Source organism: Euleptes europaea, chromosome 1 (genome assembly GCF_029931775.1).
Source record: "Euleptes europaea isolate rEulEur1 chromosome 1, rEulEur1.hap1, whole genome shotgun sequence".
NCBI lineage: Eukaryota > Metazoa > Chordata > Lepidosauria > Squamata > Sphaerodactylidae > Euleptes > Euleptes europaea.
The window spans coordinates 27,820,552-27,846,162 of NC_079312.1; the positions used below are offsets into that span (position 1 = coordinate 27,820,552).

The following is a 25,611-nucleotide window of genomic DNA, read 5'->3' on the forward strand; positions in this document are numbered from 1 at the left end:
CTTGCCCTTTTCTACTACTGCAGACAGACTTAACACGGCTACCCACTGAGAAAATATTTTTGTTAGTCTTTAAGGTGCTGCTGGACTCTTGCCCTTTTCTACTACAAGCACAGTTTTGTTAGTCTTTATGGTGCTACTGGACTTTTTCTCTTCTGCCAGTGACTGACTAACATGGCTACCCGTCGTGAGCTACCTTTACGGATATATCAGTCTATATACCTATAGTACCTTTCGTTTTTTTAAATGAAATTTTAATTAAAAAATCAGAACTGGGACGCGTCTACAATGACGTTTGCTGCCTCCCGCGCCCCAGATGCTCGTTTGTATGTGGTCATTTTTCAACGATCTGACGATTTCAGGCTGTTGGTTTTACGTCTGGTTATTTTACTGATTGATTGTTTTAGCTGCTAAAACGATCCCCTTAAAATCTTGTCTCTCAGCCAGAGGCTTTTAAAATGGCTAACGCTGAACACCACGCATAAACAGTGCTGACATCATTAAATATTAAAAATGGGTAAAAATGTTAGTTACTATCACCAACCACTGTACCATTGCTATAAAAATAAGAACAAGCAAAGAATAAGGCTACCCTCCCCCCAGCTATAATAACGATAAAAACTCAACCAAAAGAAGATACCAATGGTTAGGAAAGATCAGCTCTGATCTGAGGTCACTCAGTGTGTTTAATTGGGGGGGAGGGGACATCTTGTCAGCTTCACAACATCTCACCTCTGCTTTAGCCCCCCTTCCTGCCTGCAGATATAAGGGTAGGATATGGCAGCCCTGGCCAAAGCCACTGGGCTTTTAGCTCAGGAGCCTAGTGAACAATACTACCCAGGATATATTGGGTTTTTGCTTATTTGTTTGTTTTGATTATTTAAATTGCATTGATTTTCAAAAATATTACTAGCAAGCCAGTGCCTCCGCACAAATAATTACTGAATTGTCTTTTAATTGCACATTTCTTGCTCTCATTTCTTCTTTGCAGTGGGTGTTTAACAATAAGAGGGAAGGGACTTTTGTTGCACATTTTTGCTTGTCATCACAGCTAGGAAAGCAGCGGGGCATTTCAAACCCTGCCACCAACTTCTGTGAAGCGGATGAAATAATGCTTCTGCTCACCCACAATAGCTGGCTAACACTTCAATTCTGTTCAAAGTCAAAATTATTGCTACAAATCAGCTGGGGTGGCACAGGGCGGTGGTGGTGGGACACATGGGAGGACAGTGATGAAAATACTAGATTGCAATGATTTGGTAGCAGTGCCAAATGGATTCTCTAAATATTGGCAATTCCAGACAAAATGGCTAGTGCGAAGGCAATCTCAGACTGTGGTTTTGTCATTCAAAGAGGTGGAGTAGGTAAGTAAGTCCCTCTATAATTTCATCCAGATCATTCCAGTTTCTTAAATACCTTCCTTGGCCTATGTTTTTGAACATGTGCAGAGTGCCTTTCCCTCGTGACTATCAGACTACACACCAGGGACTCGTGGGGATGGCTGCCAGGTCACAGGGAACATCTTTTCTGGCAAGCCTGAGCTTTCCTAGCACTAATGATAGAACAGAATCACTGCCATGAGCCCTGCTGAGAATGTTGAAATACCTCTACTCATGCAGCAGGCTCTGGAAACTTCGGTTCTGCTTCCCCAACCTGAACAAGGCCTGTCGTTCAGACTTTCTCCTTTAAATGCTAAACCTTTCTAAACAGTTCCCATCCAATTCAGTGACAGGCTTGTTGCCAGTTTAAGAAACCAGAAACTCCTGAGATGACCTCGCAACACCAGCTGGTTTCTGGCATGGGAACACCCGCCTTGTGTTTCGTGCCAAGCATTTGTTCCCTGTATGTAGTCAAAGGAGGAGAAGGAGAAGACAGTTCTGCTGGCCAGGAAGAAGCCATGGCTGCCGTGTTCCTCCCAGGGAACCTTCAAGATGAAGCCACTTGCTCCGTCTGCCTGGAGTATTTCAAAGACCCAGTGTCCATCGAGTGTGGGCATAACTTCTGCCGAGCTTGCATCACTAAGAGCTGGAAGAGCATGGACAGAGATTTCCCCTGTCCTCAGTGCAGGGAAATTACCCAGTGCAGGAACTTCAGACCCAACCGACAGCTGGCCAACATGGCCGAGATCATCAGCCAGTTCATCTTGCGTGGCACGAAGGGCCTCGAAGAGGACGGTATGTGTGAGAAGCACAAGGAGGCTCTGAAACTCTACTGCAAGGATGACCAGAAGACCATCTGTGTGGTGTGTGATCGGTCTCGGGACCACAGGCCTCATGCTGTGGTGCCTGTCGAAGAAGCTTCCCTGGAATACAAGGTATGCTCCATAGCTCAGGGGTTAGAGCACTGGTTTTGTAAACCAGGAATCAGGAGTTCAAATCTTGCTGGCCCCTCATCTTTATGGGGAGGGGCTGTGGCTCTGTCGTAGAGCATCTGCTTGGCATGCAGAAGGTCCGAAGTTCTGATGGACCAAGGGTCTGATTCAGTATAAGGCAACTTCATGTGGTCCCTGTCTTTTCTCTCTGTGGTACTGGTTTTCTCAGCAGGTGACCTGGGGAGACATCAGTGGTCCTGAATACCATGAATATCTATACACCTTTTTAAAAAAAAAAAGCATACTAGAAAGGTATCTAGACCAACTAGGGTTGCCAAGCTCCAGGTACTAGCTGGAGATCTCCTGCTATTACAACTGATCTCTGGCTGATAGAGATCAGTTTCCCTGGAGAAAATGGCCGTTTTGGCAATTGGACTCTACAGCACTGAAGTCCCCTCCCCAAACCACACCCTCCTCAGGCTCTGCCCCCAAAATCTCCAGGTATTTCTCAAGCTGAAGCTGGCAACCCTAAAACTAATCCCCAGCATATAAGTGCAGAACCTGGACCATTCAGCTAAATCACTAATGTGCAAATTATATTCTGAGAGTAACACTAGGGTTTTTGACACTTGTTAGGAGCTCCTCAATGAGATGTTCAGTAACTGTGGACAAACCTTCCTGAAAAACAGGTTGCCTACTTCTACAGTCCCCTTCAGTATGTAGCTCACATGAACACTGTGAAGGAAACATTGACGCGAGTCAACAAGGATGCCCAAGAAGCCAGGCTGGATTAACAGCTGGGTCTTCGCACACACTGGGCATGAACCCTACAAGACTCCCCATAATTATCACCAGCATGTAGAGGGCTTTGATACATCAACCAGCGATTCCTTAGCAGGCAAATGGATACAGAAAGGGTTCCCTGGAGATATGAAACTTGAAAGCCATTGAAGTAAATTGCTAGAAAACAAATCTAAAGAAGGTACATTGCAGCAGCAAGTGCACACTTGTTGTTTAGAAGCCCCTAAACCAGTTGCAGTTGTTTGTGCTGCAGGATCAATGCTGAACTGGTTCAACTGGGCCATAGTAATAACTAGGATTTTTGTGCAGTCCAGAGGCTCATCAGTGACTGTCAGAATTTATTCCTGCATCAACCTAAACCACTGGACTGTTTCTATTTTGCTGCAACAGATTAACGTGACTACTCATCTGGGATGGGATCTGTTGAGCCTGGATGGTGAATGGTTCTACTCTGAGGCAAGAACTGAACATGATGAGTTTTCCCTTGTCCCTTTTGGTGTGGCAAAAATGAATACGCTTTGGTAGAGTGATTGAGATAATGTTGTTGAGTCTAAACGCAGGGCTGCCCAGTTCAGTTTATTTACAATCATTTGACCAGCAAGTATCAGTACAAAATAACAATTTTAAACCCCCAACTGAGGACCTCCGTATCTTACTGGCTACATAACAGAACTTTGCCACTGAATACAAGATAAAAGCATCTTTATCTTCTAATAAAAATTTAACAATAAAATCATCCAAATGGCTAACATTTCTAAAACGTCTAGTCAACACAGGTAAAAGCAGCTTATTTCTAACCTCCCAATAAAATGCACAGTGTAATAAAATATGTATAATTGACTCAACTGAATTAAAATTACAGGGGAGTAACTTGGCCTCTACAGGTATATGCTGAAATCTCCCGCTGAGCATAGCTGACAGAAAGGCATGAAATCAGGCTGCAGGGCTGTCTAGTTTCTAAGGGGGTGGGGGTGGGTGGGATCCAGCATGGCCAAATCCTGTGCTTTTAGTATGCAGGAATGAGCAGGCGAAGCATTTGATGGCATGGAGGACAGTATTTTTACTAGCTAACTCACTCAGGAATTTTTGTTTGTTTGTTTACTGAAAGGTGGGGTATTTACTGAAAGGTGGGGTGTGAATGCTCAAATAATGAGAAAAAGGCCTGCCCATCAAGCAACCATTAAGAGCACCAGAAGACATTAGTGGCAAAAGTTGAAACTTCTGGCAGATTGAAGACGGTAGCTGTAGCATTTTTGCACACACAAAAGGTTAACAAATTCCTGATCTATTTCTGGGAGGGAGACTTCCCAAAGTGGAATAAGATCCCAGGCTGACCCTGGTTTGGAGAGCGGCCCATGGAGCTTTCTGTTCATATCATTAGTGTTGATGGTTACTTAAAATAGAATCTACAGCTGATAAAGGTAACAGAGCTGAAGAGCAGAGGGCAAGCGTCCCTAAGAGTTTGGGGGAAAGGTGCAGTTGGTCCACACAGCTGCCAGGGTACCAGTCCACTGCTTCAAGTCCTCATGTGAATGACCTGATGGAACGCTTACAAAATGATAAATTCCGTGGAACATCTGCAATTTGTTTTTTTGCTTTGCCCTAACTTGGGGGGGGGGCTTCCATCTTTGCTCAAGGCAGTTGAGTTGGGTTGCCAACCTCCAGGTGGGGTCTGAAGGACTTCTGGAATCACAACTGATGTGATTACTACAGACTACTGATGCCTCGAGTTCCCCTGGAGAAACTAGCCTCTTTGGTGGGTGGACTCTATGGCATTATACCTCACGGATGTCCCTCCCCTCCCCAAACCCAACCCTTCCCAGGCTTCACCCCCCAAACCCCAGGAATTTCCTAACCCAGAGCCAGCAACACTAGGTGGAGTGGTCATTTAATCTTTTCTCCGCACTGTTGCCCCAATATACGGGACGCCTTTCCCAAGTAGCTGCTAGCCTTGTGGGGGAAATACCCCTCCCCTAGCATCACTTCTCTGATCAAATTTGGAACTATTTTACAGTCCAGTCACAGATTTCCCACGTAGTTTGGCCCTCAGGTTACCTCGTCCAGGACAATTCCTCATCCTTGGCTCTGTTCTTTATGTGAGTTCTCACACTGTAAGAGTTGCCTGTCAATTGCAGTGATCACTGGATAAGGAGAATGTATGAAACTGACCTCATCCATCATCCATTGATGGCAATGAAAACAACCAAGGACTCAGCCCTGTAACTGGAGCCAATATGGGAACTAATAAGAGTAGCAGGACATGACACGGGCTGATCGCAATGAGCTCCATGAACTTGAAGGCGGACTCACTAATGCAGACCGCCACTGTCTGTCTTTGCACAGCGTGCCAGTGGGAGGGTGATAAAAAGTGATACTTCCAATGGTGCAAGGTATTAGTGGATTAAGAGGCAATCAAGACTTCACCTAAGCCAGGGTTCCCAAGGATTTCGCCTCGGAAGCAGTAGCTGCATGTGCAAAATGGTGACGGACGCCTGATGCAGTGCTTGTCTCTCTTTTCAAATAGGGTTTGCAAAGACCTGCATAAAAAAAGGTCCTGCCCCTTTAGCAGAGGCTTAAGGTTGTTTGCCAGGTGATGTTGTTAACCTCTGTTTCCATGAATAGTTTCAACTGCCTGTTTCCATCTGTGGAGCCTATGTTAAATGGGCAAGACATTTTTCTCTCTCCATGTTGTTGGCATAACCACTTCTGTGAAATTATGTGGAAGGTCTTCCAAGGCAGAGAGGATGATCCCCACACAGATGGGAGCCCATGGCAACCGCTAATTTTAGAAATGAAACACTGGAGGTAACAAACCTTGGTCATGCAAGCGTTGCCAGGTGGAGCAGCAGAGCAAGAGGCATGACCAGCAGCTGCATCCTTTTTCTCACTTTCTCTTCTTCAGAAGTTTTAAAGGTACAGGAATAACTGTAACGATACCCTTCTATACCCCCTGTAATATGGACACCCTTGGGTTCTCTTGTCTGTACATTGGGACTGTTGCTGAATGGCAGGGGAGGCATGGAGAGAGACAGCACCACACTCCAAGACACAGGAGCATCCCAGACACCCCACCGGACGTCGCTGTATGGAGCCAGCAGAGACCTACGAATGGCACACAGCACCTAGACCCGGGAAAGGGACATGAACTCCATCTTGGATCTGAATGCAGAGCAGAACAGAGAACTCCAAAATCTGCTCCTGAGCCTCCCTGCCAGGGACTCGCCCCTGGAACAGCTGCCCTCCTGGACACCTTTGCATAATCAAAGACATAATCAAAGACATATCAAGATCTGCCTGGCGACTTCAGACTGAGAACAATAGCGTTTCCCCCTTCCACGCCTTACATTCCTTCTCAGGGCAGTGGTTCATGTAATAGCCCCCCCCCCCAACAGCTTCCCTCCTTGGAACCTCGCAGGACAGGTAGCTATTGACTCTCTTTACTGCTATCCCTTTTAGAACTCTTGTGTGTGTGTGTGAATATTGCGTGCAATTACGTTTGTGTGATTTGTACCCCCCTTTCCCCCTAAATAAAGTACACCCTGTTTTGACTGCGTTCCGTATCTTGAACCATTTGTTCTTTTCTGGTTTTGCTCACCTTGCATAGACACAGGAATAGACCCCCGCTAAAGCCTCTCAGTGCTCTAAATTTGTCTCCAAACTGACTAATCCCCCCATTAAAAGTTGGAGACCCCAGCATTCCCCGTAACATAACAAGTTAGGTTTTTTTTGTCTTGACCACAAACATTTATAATACATTGGCTGGCCCTTGCTTCGTATCCTGGCAGAGCTCCTGGAAGAGAATCATAGAGTTGGAAGGGACCACCAGGGTCATCTAGTCCAACCCCCTGCACAACACAGGAAATTCACAACTACTTCCCCCCCCACACACACCAGTGACCCCTACTTGATGCCCAGAAGATGGCCAAGATGGTCTCCCTCTCATGGACTGCCTAAGGTCATAGAATCAGCATTGCTGACAGATGACCATCTAGCCTCTGCTTAAAAACCTCCAGGGAAGGAGAGCTTACCACCTCCTGAGGAAGTCTGTTCCACTGAGGAACCATTCTAACTGTTAGAAAATTCTTCCTAATGTCCAGACGGAAACTCTTCTGGTTTAATTTCAACCTGTTGGTTCTGGTCCGACCTTCTGGGGCAACAGAAAACAACTCGGCACCCTCCTCTATATGACAGCCCTTCACGTACTTGAAGATGGTTATCATATCCCCTCTCAGTCTTCTCTTCAGGCTAAACATACCCAGCTCCTTCAACCTTTCCTCACAGGACTTGGTCTCCTCTTCAGACCCTTCACCATCTTTGTTGCCCTCCTCTGGACACGTTCCAGCTTGTTTACATCTTTCTTAAATTGTGGGGCCCAAAACTGAACACAGCATTCTAGGTGAGTTCTAACCAGAGCAGAGTAAGCGATACCATCACTTTGTGTGATCAGGACACTATACTTCTGTTGATGCAGCCCAAGATCGTATTTGCCTTTTTAGCTCCCGCATCACACAATTTCAGCCGTTGGTTCTGGTCCGACCTTCTGGGGCAACAGAAAACAACTTGGTAAAGAAAGAGAAAACAACTGTTCCTGTTGAGCTGGGGACACCCCAAGATTGCTCCTGCACAAGCTTCAAAAGCCTAGAAACAAGGAAAGATTGGCTATATGGATATCCAATTCTGGAGGCTGAATATGACTCCAGAGTGCGGCTCAAAAAATAATAATCTGCAGAATGGGGCTGTATTTAGATAAGGGGGATTTTGTCTATTCCAGGTTTGCAGAAAAATCTGAAAAGTTAAAAAAATGGTGAGGGAGGTTTAAAAATGTTCCAAACTATAGTAATTTAAGGGGGGAGATCTAGTAATGCTTTGTTCCCTCAGCTGCTAATTTTGGGATTGTCTATCAGCTCCCGTGCGGGAAAGAAGAAAATGAACCAGCAAAAGTGTGTGTAGGGAAGGAGACAGAGGAGATGGTTGTGGTGGTTGGGAAAGTTGGGGATGAAGAAAGATGGTAGGTGGAGGAAGAGTCAGCAGTGAAAAGGGGAGAGAGAGGAAATACCCTGCACGTGTATGTTTACCATCTGTCTAGAAAGGCAGACTATAAACATAAATAAATAAAAATATCTATGTATGTGTATAATTTTATTTTTTCTCTTAGGATCAGATACAGGCCCGTTTGGATTTTTTGAAAAAAATGAGACAAGAGCTTCTGGAATTCAAAACCCAGGATGACCAAAAAAGTCAAGATCTTTTGGTAGGTGCTGTCAGATTCAGGCGTTTACCTGTAGCATCCCATAAGCAAGCACACTCAGGCAGGTGATCCTGAAGCAGTATACTTTATTAGTAGCAAAAAGGTAAATATAAGAACTGACTGTATAAAAACAGATGAAGGCTGCTAATGGCCACAATAGGGAAAGCTCTAGCTTAAAATGAGATAAGAATTCTCATGAAGCGTAGACCAAACAACTAGGCAGCTGCAGGAATACACAGTATTTACAGGCATGTGAACCAAGGTCGCTTGACACAGAGCCGGCTAGAACCAGTAATGGTCTGACAGAGTCATGTCAAGGGATCAGGCCTGAACCAGCAAAGGCCTGACAGTATGCGGGTATAGACAGGCTGCATCCAGACTCACAAGAAACTGGAGATGGATCAAACAGTGATGCCCGAAGGCAGCCTCAGGGTTACTGTCAGATGTGGATAATGGCTGGCCTCTTCTACAGAGAGTCAGGTGGAGTTGCAGTTGGCCAGAAAAAAACCAGTCCTGGATCTGGCTTTGTTCCTTTCGTAGCACCTGTGAAACAGGAATCAGCAAATGAAGTATCAGGATAAGTATTATCACTTGTTAGGCCAGGCTAGCCTGATCTCGTCAGATCTCAGAAGCTAAGCAGGGTCAGCCCTGGTTAGTATTTGGATGGGAGACCACCAAGGAATACCAGGGTTGCTGTGCAGAGGAAGGCACTGGCAAACCACCTTTGTTAGTCTCTTGCCATGAAAACCCCCAAAAGGGGTCGCCATAAGTCAACTGCGACTTGACGGCACTTTACACACACACAATACATGTTAATAATGGCACATCAAACTGTTAAAGAGAGGGTTGTGAACAACCTGGAGAAAAGATGCCCTGTCCCTTGAACAGAGGATTAATGTGTGGAAGTAGGCAATTGAATTCTTTCATGGTATGGAGGTAAATAGCATCACCCAGTAAATAACATTCCATTAAACCTCTATAATGGGGCAGGACATTTTTTCCTCTAGGTTATTGTCAATCATTTTGGTTTGTCTCATCATAGGGTTTTCAAGGTAAAGGTTGGTCAGAAGTGGTTTACCAGTGCCTTCTTCTGCGCTGTACTAACCAGAGTTAGCCGTAGTGGCACTGCCGTTGTCTACGAAAGATCTTCCGCCAGTGTCACCTTCCACTACTGCTGCTGCCCAGTAGCTAACCTTCAGGGATTCCTCTACCCCCATCCCCATTGGAACTGCCTGTTCTCTTCTGCGGATGTGGCCATTGATCCCTTAAGGGGGTGGATGCATCTTCGTCTGGTGTCTCAGCTGTGACCATTTCGTCTTGAGTGACTCTGCTAGGAGTTTAGTCTCTTGATAGAGTCTAGACCCCTTACGGTATTGCTCTCAGCTTCCCTGACACTCACAAACCCCCTCACCACATTAAGGTGTGCATCCAGAAGGGGTCACGTCATGAGACGACAAGAGTCACTGGAAAAGACCATCATGATAGGAAAAGTTGAGGGCAGCAGGAAAAGAGGAAGACCCAACAAGAGATGGATTGACTCAATAAAGGAAGCCACAGCCTTCAATTTGCAAGATCTGAGCAAGGCTGTCAAAGATAGGACATTTTGGAGGACTTTCATTCATAGGGTCGCCATGAGTCGGAAGCGACTTGACGGCACTTAACACACACATTGTCAATCAAGTCTCTGTTGAAGCTCCAACAGTCAGGAGAAAAATGTCTTTTGCCTTTAATAGATATGTAATGTGTGGAAATGGGCAGCTGAAGCTTTTCGTGGCAGAGAGGTAAATAAAAATACCTGGTAAATGAGATCCTATTAAGCCTCTATTAAAGAGACAGGACATGTTTCCCTAGGCCACTTGGCAACCTTAGATCTGTCAGCTGCGTTATTATGAAATTCACTGCCACAAGATGTAGTGAGAATGACAGCCACTAGCTGCCTTTTAAAAATTAGATTGCAGAGTGCAGGTCTCTTAGTGCTACAGGAGCTTAGAATAGAACTTCCATGTTCAGATTACTAGAAGGAGCTTCTCAGGAGCATCAGTCTGCCCACTCTTGCGGGGTGGGGTGAGGGAGAAGAGAGTCAGGGAGTAGATACTGCTGCTTCAACTTCATCTGACCAAGGATAAATTTATAATGCAGTCAAGGCAAGGCCGACATCTAAGTAAAAGGCAATTAATAGTGCACTCCTAAGCATAGGGTTGCCAACGTCCAGGTGGTAGTATTCAAAATTAACAGCTAGTAAGTGCTTGCAGGAGTATGGAATTCAAAATATAGCACTTAAACAAGAAATATCCAAGTCAGGAAAATCACAATGCAAAACTTGCAGTTAGAATAATGTATTGGAACATAGGAAACAAAGCCACTTCTAACGCAACAATTATACCATTAGACTTTCTCAGGCGTCTTACTTCTGTCGTCCAAAGAAAAAGGAAAGGTACACTCCTTCAAACTTTGAATGAATATTGCACGGAACAATCAGAAGGCTTGAGAAAGTCTATACGAAATGGAACTTTACCGGATTTCCATTGCTACTCTACTCTTGGTTCCTGGTGCTTTATGATGTGACTGTGAAGCACACTACAGACTACGAACTGAATTTAGCTGAGCACTGCTGGCATAGCCTTACAATTTGTATTTGTTTTGGAAATTTGTTCTAATGGTATAATTGTTGCGTTAGAAGTGGCTTTGTTTCCTATGTTCCAATACATTATTCTAACTGCAAGTTTTGCATTGTGATTTTCCTGACTTGGATATTTCTTGTTTAAGTGCTATATTTTGAATTCCAACGTCCAGGTGGTGGCTGGAGATCTCCCGCTGTTACAACTTATCTCCAGGTGATAGAGATCAGTTCCCCTGGAGAAAATGGCTGCTTTGGCCATTGGACTCTATGGCATTGAAGTCCCTCCCTTCTCCAAACCCCACCCTCCTCAGGCTCCACCCCCAAAATCTCCAGGTATTTCCCAACCCAGAGCTGGGAACCCTTCTAAGCAGAGTTATACCCTTCTCAATCCACTGAAGTCAATGGATTTAGAAAGGTGTAACTTTAGGAATGCACTGTGAAGGATCTACTGAGTTGGATGCAAACCAAACTAACAGTGCAATCCTATGGAGAGTTACTCCAGTCAGCCCACTGACTTCAGTGGGCTTAGACTGGAGTAATTCACCATAGGATTGCACTGTGCATTTTCTAATGGGAAAATGGAATTTTCCTGTCACCCCTTCCAACACAGCCCATTGATCTCTATGCAGTGCTGCTACTGGAGGCTAGGGGGCCCTGAAGGAATGCCATGTGGGGCTGCAGTAGAAAAGAGAAAATTGTCAATTTAGCCTGGATTTTACTTATCAATTTAGCCTGGATTGTACTGCCACTCCCCAGACTATTTCTTATACTCTACTGCCATCTGCTGTTTAGGTTTATTTAAGCAGGGGACTTGTAAGATTAACAAAATGTTATTATTGCTGATGTTGACTCAAACTTTAACAACAACAGAAAACGCTGTTGCCATTAACATCTAAAAGAGGTACACAACAAATCCAAGAAGTTGGAACTGGCCAAAATGTAAACAGAAAAATGTGGGAAATTAAAAGGAGGGGACAGAATTTTTATCCTCTCTGCTGAATTTGCTGCTTTCCTGTTCTTGTGGTCGATCTCCTCTTCGGTCCTGATTTTCAGCTTCATTTTTTCACTACCTGAACCTCTACCAGAAACTGCTTGTTAAATTATATTCAGCAGATAATGCTTTTCTCCAGCACCACATCTCCAGAAAAGTATGGTGTGTTAAATTTTCATGTGTCATGCGGCTGATAAAAATTACACTAAATAAATAAGATGTAGAGCTTGCGGGCGGCTTTGACACGGTGGGTCAAAATTAGGGCTGCCAACAGGCCTGTAGAAACACGTTATGTCTCTTTGACAGAGGCTTAATAGGTGGAAATGGGCAGCTTAAGCTTTTTTATGGCATGGAGGAAAATATCAACACCTGGCAAATTACATGCCATTAAGGCTTTATTAAAGGGACAGGACACCCCCCCCCCCAGCAGTTGGCAACCCTATGTTTTTCATACCGAGCAGCATTACAAAATAAATGGCATCCACTTCTTGCATGACTCTGTCAGACCATTACTGGGGCATTGAAAGGACTAACCATCCGTTTCCTTTGAAGAAAACCATCGAGATCGAGAGGCAGAAGGTGATCTCTGAATTTGAGGGGCTGCGTCAGTTCCTGAATGAACAGGAGCAGCTCCTTCTGGGGCAGCTGGACAAGATGGAGAAGGGCATCAACAAAAGGCAGAACGAGAACATCACAGAGCTCTCCAAGGAGATCTCCCTCCTCAACAAACTCATCTCTGACTTGGAGGAGAAGATCCAAGAGCCAGTGCTTGAATTCCTAAAGGTAGGACCTTCACTGTGCATAAATCCCGGAACTGTTGGATCACCCATTGGGGTCACATTCTCTGATGAACTGCATGATGCCAAGAAGCTTTCACAGCCTAACTGGTCACATTTTCTTCAACAAATGTTCCTCTCTTATTTAGAAGCCTCTGCTAGCTTCATGCTAGGCTCAAAGGAAAGCAAAGTCCATTTTAGGTCAGTTTTTAGGGCTGTCAGCAGGTCTCGAGAAAAGTGTCATTCCCTTTAACGGAGAGACTGAGGCCATTTATGCATGGCTGTTTCCTTGCAGCAACCCCATCAACTACTTTGGGGCTTGTGTTTTCCGACCGTCAGAGGTCACCCTGTGCTATCTCCCCCCGTTTGTGTGTTTGGCCTGCGTTTTCTGGATTTGTGTTTAGCTAGCATCCAGAAAACATGGGGAGAATGCACGGGGAGAGCAAGGTGACTTCTGACGGTTGGAAATTGCGTGCATAATCAAAGCAAAGCCCCGAAGTAGACAATGGGGCGACTGTGAGGGAGCAGCCTGCATAAATGACCTGAGCATGTGGAAATTTGCAGCTGAAGCTTTTCATAGCGTAGAGTTAAATCACATCCCATTAAGCCTGTATTAAAGGAACTGATTTTTTTTCTCTCCAGGTGGTTGGCAACTTTGCTTTATGTGCTGATGGATTGTTTTTACCAGGTGATATAATTTACCCCCATGCTGTGAAAGGGATAGCTACAGTGTATTCTGCAACTTTTAAGGTAGCTTCTTAACTGCAGTCGGCTAGCCCTGTTCACAAGTTACTGTACATTGAATGCACACATATTCCATGTACATTGTACACTTGATTTTTCTTTATATGTGTGTTGAGTATTTCTCATACTACATTCAACACATGTGCAGCTGAATGTGTGAATCCAGGTACTGGTCCCAAGTTTCATTTGTACAGTGAATGTGTGTTGGCTCTTCCTTACAAACAGATGTACCTGCATTGACTCTGATTTGAGAACATCACACCTATAAAGAAACTGCTTTAGTTTTTAGTTTCCGTTGGGTTTTTTTTTTTGGGGGGGAAGTATAGTTTTTTTTTAATTTTCAGTCGGATTGTTATTCCATTGGGCAGAGCCCTTGTATTTGTTTTGTACAGTGCTTAGCTTTATACTACACATTTTGATATATTATATTATTGTTGTTTTTATAAATATATGAAGTTGCCTTCCCTCAGTGGGCAGTGGCTTTCCAGGCAGAGAGAGGTACTTCCTTATTCTGTCTTCTTTCAACTGGATGGGCCAGATGTGAAGATCAGGGTTGCCAAATGCCCAGAGAACAAATGTCCTGCACCTTTAACAGAGGCTCAATGTGTGGAAATGGACAGGTGAAGCTTTGCACGGCATGGAGGTAAATTATCACCATTAAACCTCTCTGTTAAATGATCAGGACATTTTTCTCTAGGCTTGTTGGCAACCCTAAAGATATACATGAACATTTATTTGTAGAACAGTCTGCTGGTTCTTTCAGAAACTGAAGCAGCTCAGAGGACTCAAATTTTCTGGGAAGAAATCCCAAGATAGTATTATAAGAGTGGTGATGTGGCATGGTATAGTATAACCCAATCTCGGCCCTATAGTTCAATCTCGGGAGCTAAGGAGGGTCAGTGCCCTGACCTGAATGGCCCAGGCTAGCCTGATCTCGTCAGATCTCAGAAGCTAAGCAGGGTCAGCCCTGGTTAGTGTTTGGATGGGAGACCACCAAAGGAATACCAGGGTTGCTGTGCAGAGGAAGGCACTGGCAAACCACCTCTGTTAGTCTCTTGCCATGAAAACCCTAAAAGGGGTCGCCATAAGTCGGCTACGACTTGACGGCACTTTACACACACACAAGGAGGGTTAGTACTTGGATGGGAGACCCCCAAGGAAGACTGCAAAGGAAGGCAAGGGCAAACTACCTCCGCTTAATCACTTGACTTGAAAGCCCTATGCGGTTGCCATAAATTGGCTGCAACTTGACAGCACTTTACACACACATTACAGGAGCTGAGGTGTTGATGCTCACATGACCCCAGAAACAGCATTTATATAGCTCAGTTACACATGCTTTACTCAGGTTTGCAGGGCGCCTAGGTAAGGAAACGGGGTTATTCCTGTCTTGGTATTTTCTTTCCTGACGTTTCGCCAGTAGCTGTCCTTCAGTATTACTCCTCTGAAGATGCCTGCCACAGCTGCTGGCGAAACGTCAGGAAAGAAAATACCAAGACCACGGTTACACAGCCCGGATAACCTACAAGAACCAAGGGGTTATTACTGTGTATTTTGTAATTCATTTGAATATATGCAGGTATGGGTTTGCCAACTGACCAGAACAAGACCAGCTTAGCATGCTCTTCTGCTGGCAACAGCATCTTGAGCTGCAGAAATCTGCAGGTGAAGTGTTCCATGGTATGGAGATAAGTGTTACCACCTGCTAATGTCTGCGGATCAACCTGCTGCTAAAGGCACAGGAGGACTTGCTGGTTAAAAAATTGGCAACGGTGTCATTGACTAGTAGAATTGGCAGTGGGTTTAGTTTACCAGCTACCTCAAATGTGATTGAGGTAGTTTCGAAGGAGTTATCTACAGAAATGCTGTTTGTTAACTTGGTGCGCTCCGATAAAATCTCTTGTCCTCCCAATCACCTTCAAACTCCTGTGTGGCAAAGCTGTGCTCTTTGGGGTCAGTTTTTGGCTGTGGTTTTTCTACTCCTCTCAAGTTGCATCTGATACTTCCATGGTATGGAGTCTCTGATTTCTTGGCCCTATTTAAAGGATGCAGCATTCCTGTCTAGAGATGGCTGCACTTGAGAACCCTAGGCTGAGGGCCAAACCACATTTGATTTTTAAAAGATTTTAAAATGCTGTTAGGGCCTGATCCCAATCAGGCCAGCTGCCAGAGGGCAGGTTCCTGGAGAAGCAGCATAATCCCCCCCCCCAATAAATTAATGAATGAATAATGCAGTTCTCTCTCTGAGACCACCATTTTATCCAGAGGAACTGATCTCTATAGTCTGGAGATCAGTTTGTAATTCTAGGAGAACACCAGGCAGCACCTGGAGGTTGGCAACCCTAGGCCCACATTGTGGTGGGCCGAGGCGAGGGGTGCCAGCTCTGGGTTGGGAAATACCTGGAGATTTTGGGGGTTGAGACTGAGGAAGGAGGGGTTTGGGGAGGGGAGGGACTTCAATGGGGTATAATGCTATAGAGTCCACCTTCCAAAGCTGCCATTTTCTCCAGGTGAACTGATCTCTGTTGCCTGGAGATCAGTTGCAATCCAACCACCACCTGGAGTCTGGCAACCTTATTGGGACATAAAATTTAGAGCCTTTCTCTTTCTCTTCTAGGATGTGACGAGTGCCCTTGTCAGGTACGGAGCTGCGTTTTCACCTTCTCTAGTTCTTTGCTCACGAACCAGCTGAAAGGTCAGGAAGGCAGCCATACAGAGAAATACAGTCACTGAGGAATGTGACAGACAGTGGCTTCTCTCCCTTAGGTCAGCGCATATCCCATGCTCCTTGTAACTTCTTCAGTGAGTGGGAACATTATCCCTTTTCTCCCTGGCAATCTGATTCCCCTTCATCTACAGGAGGGGGGAAGAGCTATACTTTGTTTCTGTGGTATGAAATTTAGTTTGGATCAAGGTCTTTGCTTAGGCTAGAGTTGCCAACCTCCAGGTAGCTGGAGAGCTCCTGCTATTACAACTGATCTCCAGCCGATAGAGATCAGTTCCCCTGGAGCAAATGGCCGCTTTGGCCATTGGACTCTATGGCATTGAAGTCCCTCCCCTCCCCAAACCCTGCCCTCCTCAGGCTCCACCCCAAAAACCTCCCGCCGATGGCGAAGAGGGACCTGGCAACCTTAGAGTTGGTCTTTTGGGGCAACCATTCTGGACCATGGGGTCATCTGTTGTGGCAAAAGAAAACAGAAGTCCAGCAACGTCTTAAACACCAACTACCGTTATTCTATCATGAGCTTTCATGGGTCACAGCTCACTTCTTCAGATGAGATGACATCAGACTCATTCTCCCCAGAAGTTTCAAATGAGGCCTACCACTTAAGAAAACGGCTAATTGTGCTATTTATTTATTTACTTGGTCCTTTTTTGATTCCTCCCATCCTCCAAGGAGCTTAGGTGGTGCACGTAGTTCTCCCCGCCTCCATTTTTTTCTCACAACAACCCTGCTACGTAGGTGAGGCTGAGAGAATGGGTCTGGTCCAAGCCTGCCCAATACGTTTTATGGCAAGCAGGAATTTGTACCCAGATCTAGGGTTGCTAGCTCCAGACTGGGAAATACCTGGAGATTTTTGGGCGGAGCCTGTGGAGGGCGGGGTTTGGGGAGGGGAGGGACTTCAATGCCATAGAGTCCAATTCCCAAAGCCACCATTTTTCACCCAGGGTATCGGCTGGAGATCAGTTGTAATAGCGGGAGATCTCCAGCTAGTACCTGGAAGTTGGCAATCCTACCCAGATCTCACAACGCCATGCACACATTTGAGCTTTGCAAACAAATAGCACAGATAGCAGCGTTTGTATTTTACAGTCATCTAGCCTCGCTATTTACATTTTTTCTCGGTACCCTTGTGGGGCGTGTATCTAGATATGTCTATCTGGAAAAAAATTAAGTAGTCTTCTAAACAGCTGTTAATCTTCAGGATATCACAAAACTCTTGGCTAGGGATATTTAATATTTTCACAGAGTACTTCTTGTTTCACATCACAATGCAACTGTAAAACCTACACTGGTCACAAAGGTCATCAGCATTACAAGCATCTCCTCTTTGCTACCTTTCTTCCATATTAACAGTGCTCACGAAGGATGCCAAAATGTCATTCAAGCTTCATACCTGAAAAGGCTCTGAGGCAAAGTGTAACAATTCTGTGTATCGTTAATATACCAACTCGGTAATCCTTTTTCTTTAAAAACCTATTAGAAGTGATGATCTTAAGTGTCAGCTGCCCATCCCTGTTTCTTCTGACATGAAAGGCCACATCTCCAATTTCTCTCTGAAGACTGTGGTCCTCAAGGGAGTGCTGAAGAAATTCAAAGGTAAAGGAAAGCATCACCTCTCTCTTTACACTGAATGCTATTTCAGGCTTCAGGGTAATAAGCCACGTGGGCTTGTAGCATGGAAGCCCTGATGCTGGCAGAGATCAAGGAAAGGTAGAAAGAACCAGGCTAAAGGTCAGGCCCAGGTGCTCTCACCTCCCACAGCACCAGCCAGTAACTACTTCTAGAGATGTGCCACTGATTTCCTCTCACATTATATTACTGATTTTATTTATTGTTATATATGCTTGTCTTTCCAAATGTCCAAGGTGGTTTACAAGAATTAGTAAAATAAAAGAATAAACTATTTGGGTAAATAATGAAAGTATGAAGCTGTCTTGTACTGAGTCATGAAGGTCAGCATTGTCTGAGTTCCAGTGACTCTCCAGGGTCCGGGGCAGAGGTCATCACTCTACTGCCTGATCCTTTTAACTGGAGATCAGGGGATTGAACTAGGGTTGCCAGCCTCCAGGTGGGAGCTGGAGATCCCCTGGAATTATGGCTCATCTCCAGACTGCAGAGAACAGTTCTGGAGAAGATGGATGCGTAGGAGGGTGGATTCTATGACATTGTACCCCACTGAAATCCCTATCCTCCCCAGGCTCTATCCTCAAACCTCCTGGAGTTTCCCAACCTGGATCTGGCAACCCTACCCCCCATCCTCTGCCAGTGGCCAGGGGGAACCTGGCAACCCAAGATTGAGCCTAGGTCCTTCTGTATGCAAAGCAGAGATTCTGCCCTTGCTCAGCTACCTAAAATAATCAAAATAACCATCTAGTTTTGATTTGGGAAGGCTCTATCCCTACCATCGTTAGCATCCCTTTCGTTACTGTCCTGCCATGGATTTGAAGAGTCCTGGCGAGCTGTAAGGCAGAACACGGTTTCAGAAAATCATGTTTGAAATGTTGACTGTGATGCACAATGTTGGGACTAAATTGCTTTCAAGTGTCTATCAATCCAGACTTCCGTTGACTGAGTTTCCTTTTCTTTCAGACAATTTGCGGGATGAGCTGGGGAAAGGCGAAAAAGGTAATAATTGCTGCAAACTAAATATGCTTTCTCAAGAAGAGTGCTCATAGAGATTAACATTCAGGAAAATCCTGAATTTGTTTGGGTTGCTGGGTTCCCGGAAGTTTTTTTTTTTAAAATCTTTTTAAAAGGTTTATTATCTTTTATGAAGGCAATCTAGGTTAGTGTATGAGAATGCAAGCGTTTGAGTTTCATAATACTTCTGTTTCTATCTCTTATATTTTTATCACATCCATCCTCCAAGGGGTTTTTTAAACCTGGGTTTCCTTGACCCTCCTCTGACTCTATAACCACACTGGAGTCTGTGAGATGCTGGTTGCTTCCTCTCAAATTTCTTGCTCTACACACACACACACACACACACACCGCCCCAAAGATGTTGTGGGTCATTCTTGAGGCTTTGGAGGTTTTGGAGGCTTCTTGAGGTTTGGAGAGGGGAGGGACTTCAATTCCCTAAAGTTGAATTGCCAAAGTGGCCATTTTCTCCAGGGGAACTGATTTCTATTGCCTGGAGATAAGTTATAATAGTGGGAGATCTCCAGTCACCACCTGGAGGTTGGCAACCCTACTTATTTATTCCATTTAATCAAAGACATGCCACAGCAAACAAAGATCTTATATGCATGGCTGTTTCACTCACCGTCACCCCTCCAGTGACTTTGGGTCTTTGCGTTGATGATGCATTCTGTTTCTGACTGTCAGAGCTGCCTCTCTCTCTCCCGCCTTTCCCCGCTTTTTGTCTGTAGTTTTCAAATTCGAGATAAAACAGGTCTCTGAAAACGCGGGCAAAACACAGGGAAATGCAGGGGGAGAGCAAGGTGACATGTGATGGCCAGAAACGGCATGCATCATCAACACAAAGACTCGAAGTTGTCGGAGGCATGACAGCGAGTGAAATAGCCGTGCATAAAAGACCACTGTGACAGCTGGAAAAAAATGAGTTATAACCTGAAATTGCTGCTGCTGTTCTTTGTGGTTCATTACGATGGTTGACTTGTTCCGAATGCTGTCGTCTTGCTTGTCAGAGGACCTGCTCCTGGACCCAGAGACTGCCAACCACCTCCTTGTTCTCTCGGCCGACCTCAAGAGTGTGAGGATGGGATGCCGGAAGCAAGTCTTGCCCGACAACCCCAAACGCTTTGATACCAACTCCCGAGTCCTGGCAACGGAGGGATTCAAGACAGGGCGGCATTACTGGGAGGTGGAGATGGGTTCTGCGGATGGCTGGGCCTTTGGAGTGGCCAAAGAATCGGTGCGGAGGAAAGGGTTGACCCAGTTTTGTCCGGAAGAGGGGATCTGGGCCTTGCAGCAACATGGCGGCCGGTACTGGGCTGTCACTTCCCCTCAGAGGACCCCAATTTTCCTGCCCGAGAGGCTCAACAAAATTAGAATCTACTTAGACTATGAAGGGGAAGAGGTGTCTTTCTACAACGCTGAGAACATGCAGCATATATTTACATTTAACGTCCCTTTCACTGAGAAGGTATTTCCGCTCTTCTCAGTGTGCTCCACTGTGACCTACGTTAAAATCTGTTCCTGAATTCAGTGGGATGTTGAGCTGAGGTGCTGAGTCTGTTGGCAGACACTGCAAATTAAGGATTGTGTGTCAGGCCCAGACCTTACTGACCACACAACAGAGGGCCTGTTTGCATGACAAAAGGATGCAGCGTGGCTTATGTGCTTCAGAAGGCCTGGCATGGTGGCCTGTGCATTGCGGCAAGCGAGTAGTTGGTGTGAGCTGCCATGCTTGGTAAAATCGCGTTTCCTAAGTAGACGTTAGATTAAATCCCATGCAAGGTAGTGAGTGATTTACCCTGGGGACCCAGAGAGTTGCGTGACCAGGCCCTGCTTCATCTGGTCATAAATCTGTGACCTGCTATTCTCCCCATTACCGCCTCTTCACGCACACTGTGGCCTGATCTGTAATCACACAGCAGAAAAGTAGGGTTGCCAACCTCCAGGTACTAGCTGGAGTTCTCCTGCTAGTACAACTGATCTCCAGCCAATAGAGATCAGTTCCCTTGGAGAAAATGGCCGCTTTGTCAATTGGACTCTATGGCATTGAAGTCCCTCCCCTTATTGAGCACTGCCGGCATAGTCTTACAATTTGTATTTGTTTTGGAATTTTGTTCTAATGGTATAATTGTTGCGTTAGAAGTGGCTTTGTTTCCAATGTTCTAATACATTATTCTAACTGCAAGTTTTGCATTGTAATTTTCCTGACTTGGATATTTCTTGTCTAAGTGCTATATTTTGAATTCCAACCTCCAGGTACTAGCTGGAGTTCTCCTGCTAGTACAACTGATCTCCAGCCAATAGAGATCAGTTCCCTTGGAGAAAATGGCCGCTTTGTCAATTGGACTCTATGGCATTGAAGTCCCTCCCCTCCCCAAGCCCTGCCCTCCTCAGGCTCCACCCCCAAAATTTCCTGCCATTGGCAACAAGGGACCTGGCAACCCTACAGAAAAGCAACCTTTTATTAATGGATTCAGAATGAACATCAGTTAGGTGCCTCCTTGCCACCACATGAAAATTTTCAAGCGTGAATGCAAATTTTATGCTCCATTTATTTCACTTCTAGTGCTTTGTTTTCTCTGGGTCATTAGGGTATCTACACTACAGTTTTAGATCAGTTTAAGGCAATTCCTCCTCCTAGGGATGTGTAGGTTTGTGAAGTGGTCTGTAGATCTCTTCTCAGGGATTCTTAGTGCCTTCGTGGTATAGTGGTTAAGAGCAGTGATTTGGAGTGATGGGCTCTAATCTGGAGAACTGGGTTTTATTCCCCATTTCTCCACATGAAGCCAGCTGCGTGACCTTGGGCTCCTCACAGCTCTCTTAGCCCCACCTATCTCACTGTTGTGGGGAGGGGAAGGGAAGGTGATTGTAAGCCGGTTTGATTCTTCCTTAAGTGGTAGAGAAAGTCGGCATATAAAAACCAACTCTTCTTCTTCGTCGTCAAACTGAAATTCCAAGGCCTTTTTGGTGGGGCTGGAGAGAATGATAGTTAAACAGTTAAAGCAGATTTCTCTGTCCAGTGTAGTTCGTTTGCCTTGCCTGCCTGAAGAAGAGACTGTTTTCAATCATGGATGGCTTGGATCCTAAGGGGTCATTCTGCTTGTGCATGCGCCGTTCCCCAATAAAGTTTTTTTTAAAACAGTACAGATGATCCCTTGACCTTGAATCCTGAAATAAATTTGCACATGTGCAGCTGATAGTGCCATTGGAAGCTCCACCTATGAAGCAACTTTGCTGGGCCATTTGCACTTGAACAAGGAACACTGGTTGCGCAAGAGATTCCACTAGAGCAATCCTGCAGTTTGAATAGAGCGACATCGGATCCAAGCCACTGCTTTTGGCTGTTGATTGAAGCATGGCTTGTACATTTCACATGCCTTTCAGTATTTGGTTCTCTGAAATTTTGCAATTCAAAATCAGTTGCATTATGGCCTTTTGAAACTTGGCAGTTGTTGAAAAGCCTTGGCAGACAAAACCAAAGACCTTACCTGATTTGTATGTGTGTATGTGCCTTCCTTAATACCATTGCAAGCATGTTCACTCTTTAACTTTGGTGCTATCTTGATCCAAAACTCATCTTTTGCTTAGGCTGAGCAGAGTTGCTAAGAGGTTGAGCAAGAGAGTGCTGATTTTGGAGGGCATGGGTGTAGCTGTCAGTCAAGAACTTCCTTCCTTTGTACCTGCTTCTATATCCCTATAATTCTTGCTCAACCTGTACATTTGTAAATAAACAGATTATTACAGAGACACCAAAAGTCTTCCGTATTCTCTTTCCTCCAAAGGACAATGCAAAGTGCGCTCTAAATTTTCATTGCTTAGAGAAGGACCGGGAGCTTAGCATTAATTTAATAACAGATCGTGTATTTGATAAAGAAAAAATAAACACGAGTCTTGTGGCCCCATAACACAGCATACACATTGCACCAACATACAGTATATATAATTTCTCAAAGTCTCAGAAAGGAGCCCTCCTTTAAACCACACTGAGTGGAAATGCAGAGCTACATTCTCCCATGGTTCTATCCTATGAGGAAAGGTTGAAGGAACTGGGTATGTTTAGCCTGAAGAGGACAAGACCGAGAGGGGATACGATAACCATCTTCAAGTACTTGAAGGGCTGTCATAGTGAGGATGGTGCCGAGTTGTTTTCTGTTGCTTCAGAAGGTTGGGGCAGAACCAACGGGTTGAAATTAAATCAAAAGAGTTTCCGTCTAGACATTAAAAAGAATCTTCTAACTGTTAGAGGGGTTCCTCGGTGGAACAGGCTTCCTCGGGAGGTGGTGAGCGCTCCTTCCCTGGAGGCTTTTAAAAGAGGCTAGACGTCCATCTGTCAGCAATGCTGATTCTATGACCGTAGGTAGATCATGAGAGGGAGGGCACCTTGGCCATCTTCAGGGCATGGAGTATGTGTCACTGGGTGTGTGTGGGGGCGGTAGTTGTGAATTTCCTGCATTGTGCAGGGGGTTGGACTAGACGACCCTGGTGGTCCCTTCCAACTCTATGATTCTATTTTGTAGCAGATTTATTTATATGTAGAACCCCGCCCCCAACTTCCCATGAATGACACTGGGTGGAGCCACAAGCATTACAACCTCCAGCAGGCATCTGAGAGCTCCAGACATGGAAAAGGGGCTTCTTTGCCTTGATGCTGCCTTCACACATGACGTTGTTTAAGGTACACCCTTTTTTGTTTAGATATTTATACCTCATTGTACTCCCCAGTGGGGACTCGGAGTGCTGAACCACATTGTTTCCCCAGCCTCCATTTTACCGTCACAAGAACAACCCTATGATGTAGGTTAGGTTAGGCCCCATTAGGGAGAGGGAGGGAGTGACAGTGCGTGAGACAATCGGTGTGACTGGGCCAAGATCACCCAGCAAGTTTCCATTGCAGAATGGGTATTGGAATTTGGGGCTCCCAGATCTTAGGGTCTAGGGTTGCCAACTTCCAGGTGGAACGGAATTCTGTGATTACAACTGAACTCCAGACTGCAGAGATGTTCCTCTGAAGAAAATGACTCATTTTGGTGGGTGGACTGTATGGCATTATAACTAGGGTTGCCAACATCTAGATAGTTATATACACATGAGTGATGCACAAGACCAGAGACAAAGTTGCAACACAACCATTTATTTACACTCCAGAAGTGACCTCAACTATAACTGTAGACTAACCTAACTCTTCTAGAACTCTGAACTCTAAGGGTACATTGCCTGGCTTATATGCACAACTAACCACCTGGAGCCACGCCCCCCAAGTCCACAATTGGCCGGTAGTAGTCCATTGTCCAATGGGAACTCAGGAGCAAACCAAGTCCGTGATTGGGCGGTTTAAGACCCTTGTCCAATAGGAGCACACAGGTGAGGAGCCTGGAGCAGACCTCAAGCTCAGCAGGAGCCTTACATACATAACACAGATGGTGGCTGGAAAATGAGTCATTTGGTGGGTGGAGTGTATGGCATTATAACTAGGGTTGTCAACCTCCAGGTGGTGGCTGGAGACCTCCGGCAATTACAACTGATCTCCAGGTGATAGAGATCAGTTCACCAGACCAAAATGGCCACTTTGGAAGATGGACTGTATGGCATTATACCCCATTAAAGTCCCTCCTCTCCCCACCCCAAAACCTGCCCAAAATCTCCTAGTATTTCCCAACCTGGAGCTGGCAACCCAAATGATAACCTGCTGAAGTCTTTGCCCTCCCTAGGCACCAGCTCTAAATCTACAGCAATTTCCCAAGCCACAGTTGGCAGCCCTATCAGTCTGACACTAAGGGCGAAAACGCGTGGTCGCTTTAGCCTCCTTTATTCCCTATTTCAGCCAGGATTCAGCCGCGATCGAACACATGCATTTCGCTGAACATGGGTTCGATCCTGGCTAAATCCTAGCTGAAACGGAATAAAGGAGATTAAAGCAACCATGCGTTTTCGCCCACAGTCTCTGGAAAAGTGACAGTGAAGACAAGGTTATGGCTAGCCATGTTGACTTTCTAGGGATGCTAGCCTTCAGGTGGGGCCTGCGCTTTCGCCCTTAAGAATGTAAGTCATAAATGTAGACAACAGCAGGTATCCCCAAGAACATTTATTATACAAATAAACTAACCAGTTTTATTTGGGGCTTCTTCAAGAGGGTGCAGCAGTTAGTAACAACGGTTTTGCATTAGCTGGGACATAATTTGCTTTGCAAAATGGCCCTTCTATTAAGAATGCAAAACTAGTATTACTGGGTTGAGGCCCAAAAAACCGAGGATCACAGCAAGAGAACCAATACCTTATAATGGCCAGCCACTTAAAATGCCGGAAGCAAGCTTTCAGGCTGAAGCGTTTTCAGAAACCAAGAAAGGAAAAAGGAAGGCCGCATGGCTAAGATTTCCTGAGCCATTTTGGCCTGAATGGGACTGCAGAGATCGGCGGCACCGTTTTCCCGATTTCTACATCCAGCAAAGTCATTGCTTCGGATCAGTGCAAGAAGTCTTATTGTCACCTAAAAATACAGATATAATAAAGTTGTGTTGTTTGACAAACTGGTTTGGTTTGAATAAGCGGGAGTCTTGTGGTACCGTAAAGACTAACGCGTTTTTATTCTAGGAACTTAATTTGTTAGTCTTTAAGGTACCTGCCGAAAGACTCCTGTTTATTTTTGCTACAATCCAGCGACCCGCCAGAATTGTGGTTTTCGCTCCCCTTTTAATATTAAGAGGGCCATGTTCTTGTACTATTGACAGTGGGTCGCCGTGTTAGTCTGTCTGCAGTAGTAG

The 25,611-nt window shown here is 45.3% G+C and overlaps 1 protein-coding gene across 1 annotated transcript; it reads left to right on the forward strand.

Annotated features, from left to right (window-relative positions):
• Positions 1-1,765: 1,765 nt before the first annotated feature.
• LOC130493580 (E3 ubiquitin-protein ligase TRIM7-like) lies at positions 1,766-20,378 on the forward strand. The gene is made up of 7 exons (XM_056867376.1): positions 1,766-2,311; positions 8,265-8,360; positions 12,521-12,751; positions 16,106-16,128; positions 17,694-17,809; positions 18,803-18,838; positions 19,864-20,378. The coding sequence occupies exons 1-7, from the start codon at positions 1,766-1,768 to the stop codon at positions 20,376-20,378; spliced, it is 1,563 nt and encodes a 520-aa protein (XP_056723354.1).
• The last annotated feature ends 5,233 nt before the right edge of the window (positions 20,379-25,611 follow it).

Bases quoted from the DNA above. Each gene is read 5' to 3' on its own strand.
- LOC130493580 (XM_056867376.1), top strand. From the start codon at position 1,766: ATGACCTCGCAACACCAGCTGGTTTCTGGCATGGGAACACCCGCCTTG. The intron at 12,752-16,105 runs GTAGGACCTTCA...TTTCTCTTCTAG, and splicing joins CAGTGCTTGAATTCCTAAAG to GATGTGACGAGTGCCCTTGT. The intron at 17,810-18,802 runs GTAAAGGAAAGC...CTTTTCTTTCAG, and splicing joins AGTGCTGAAGAAATTCAAAG to ACAATTTGCGGGATGAGCTG.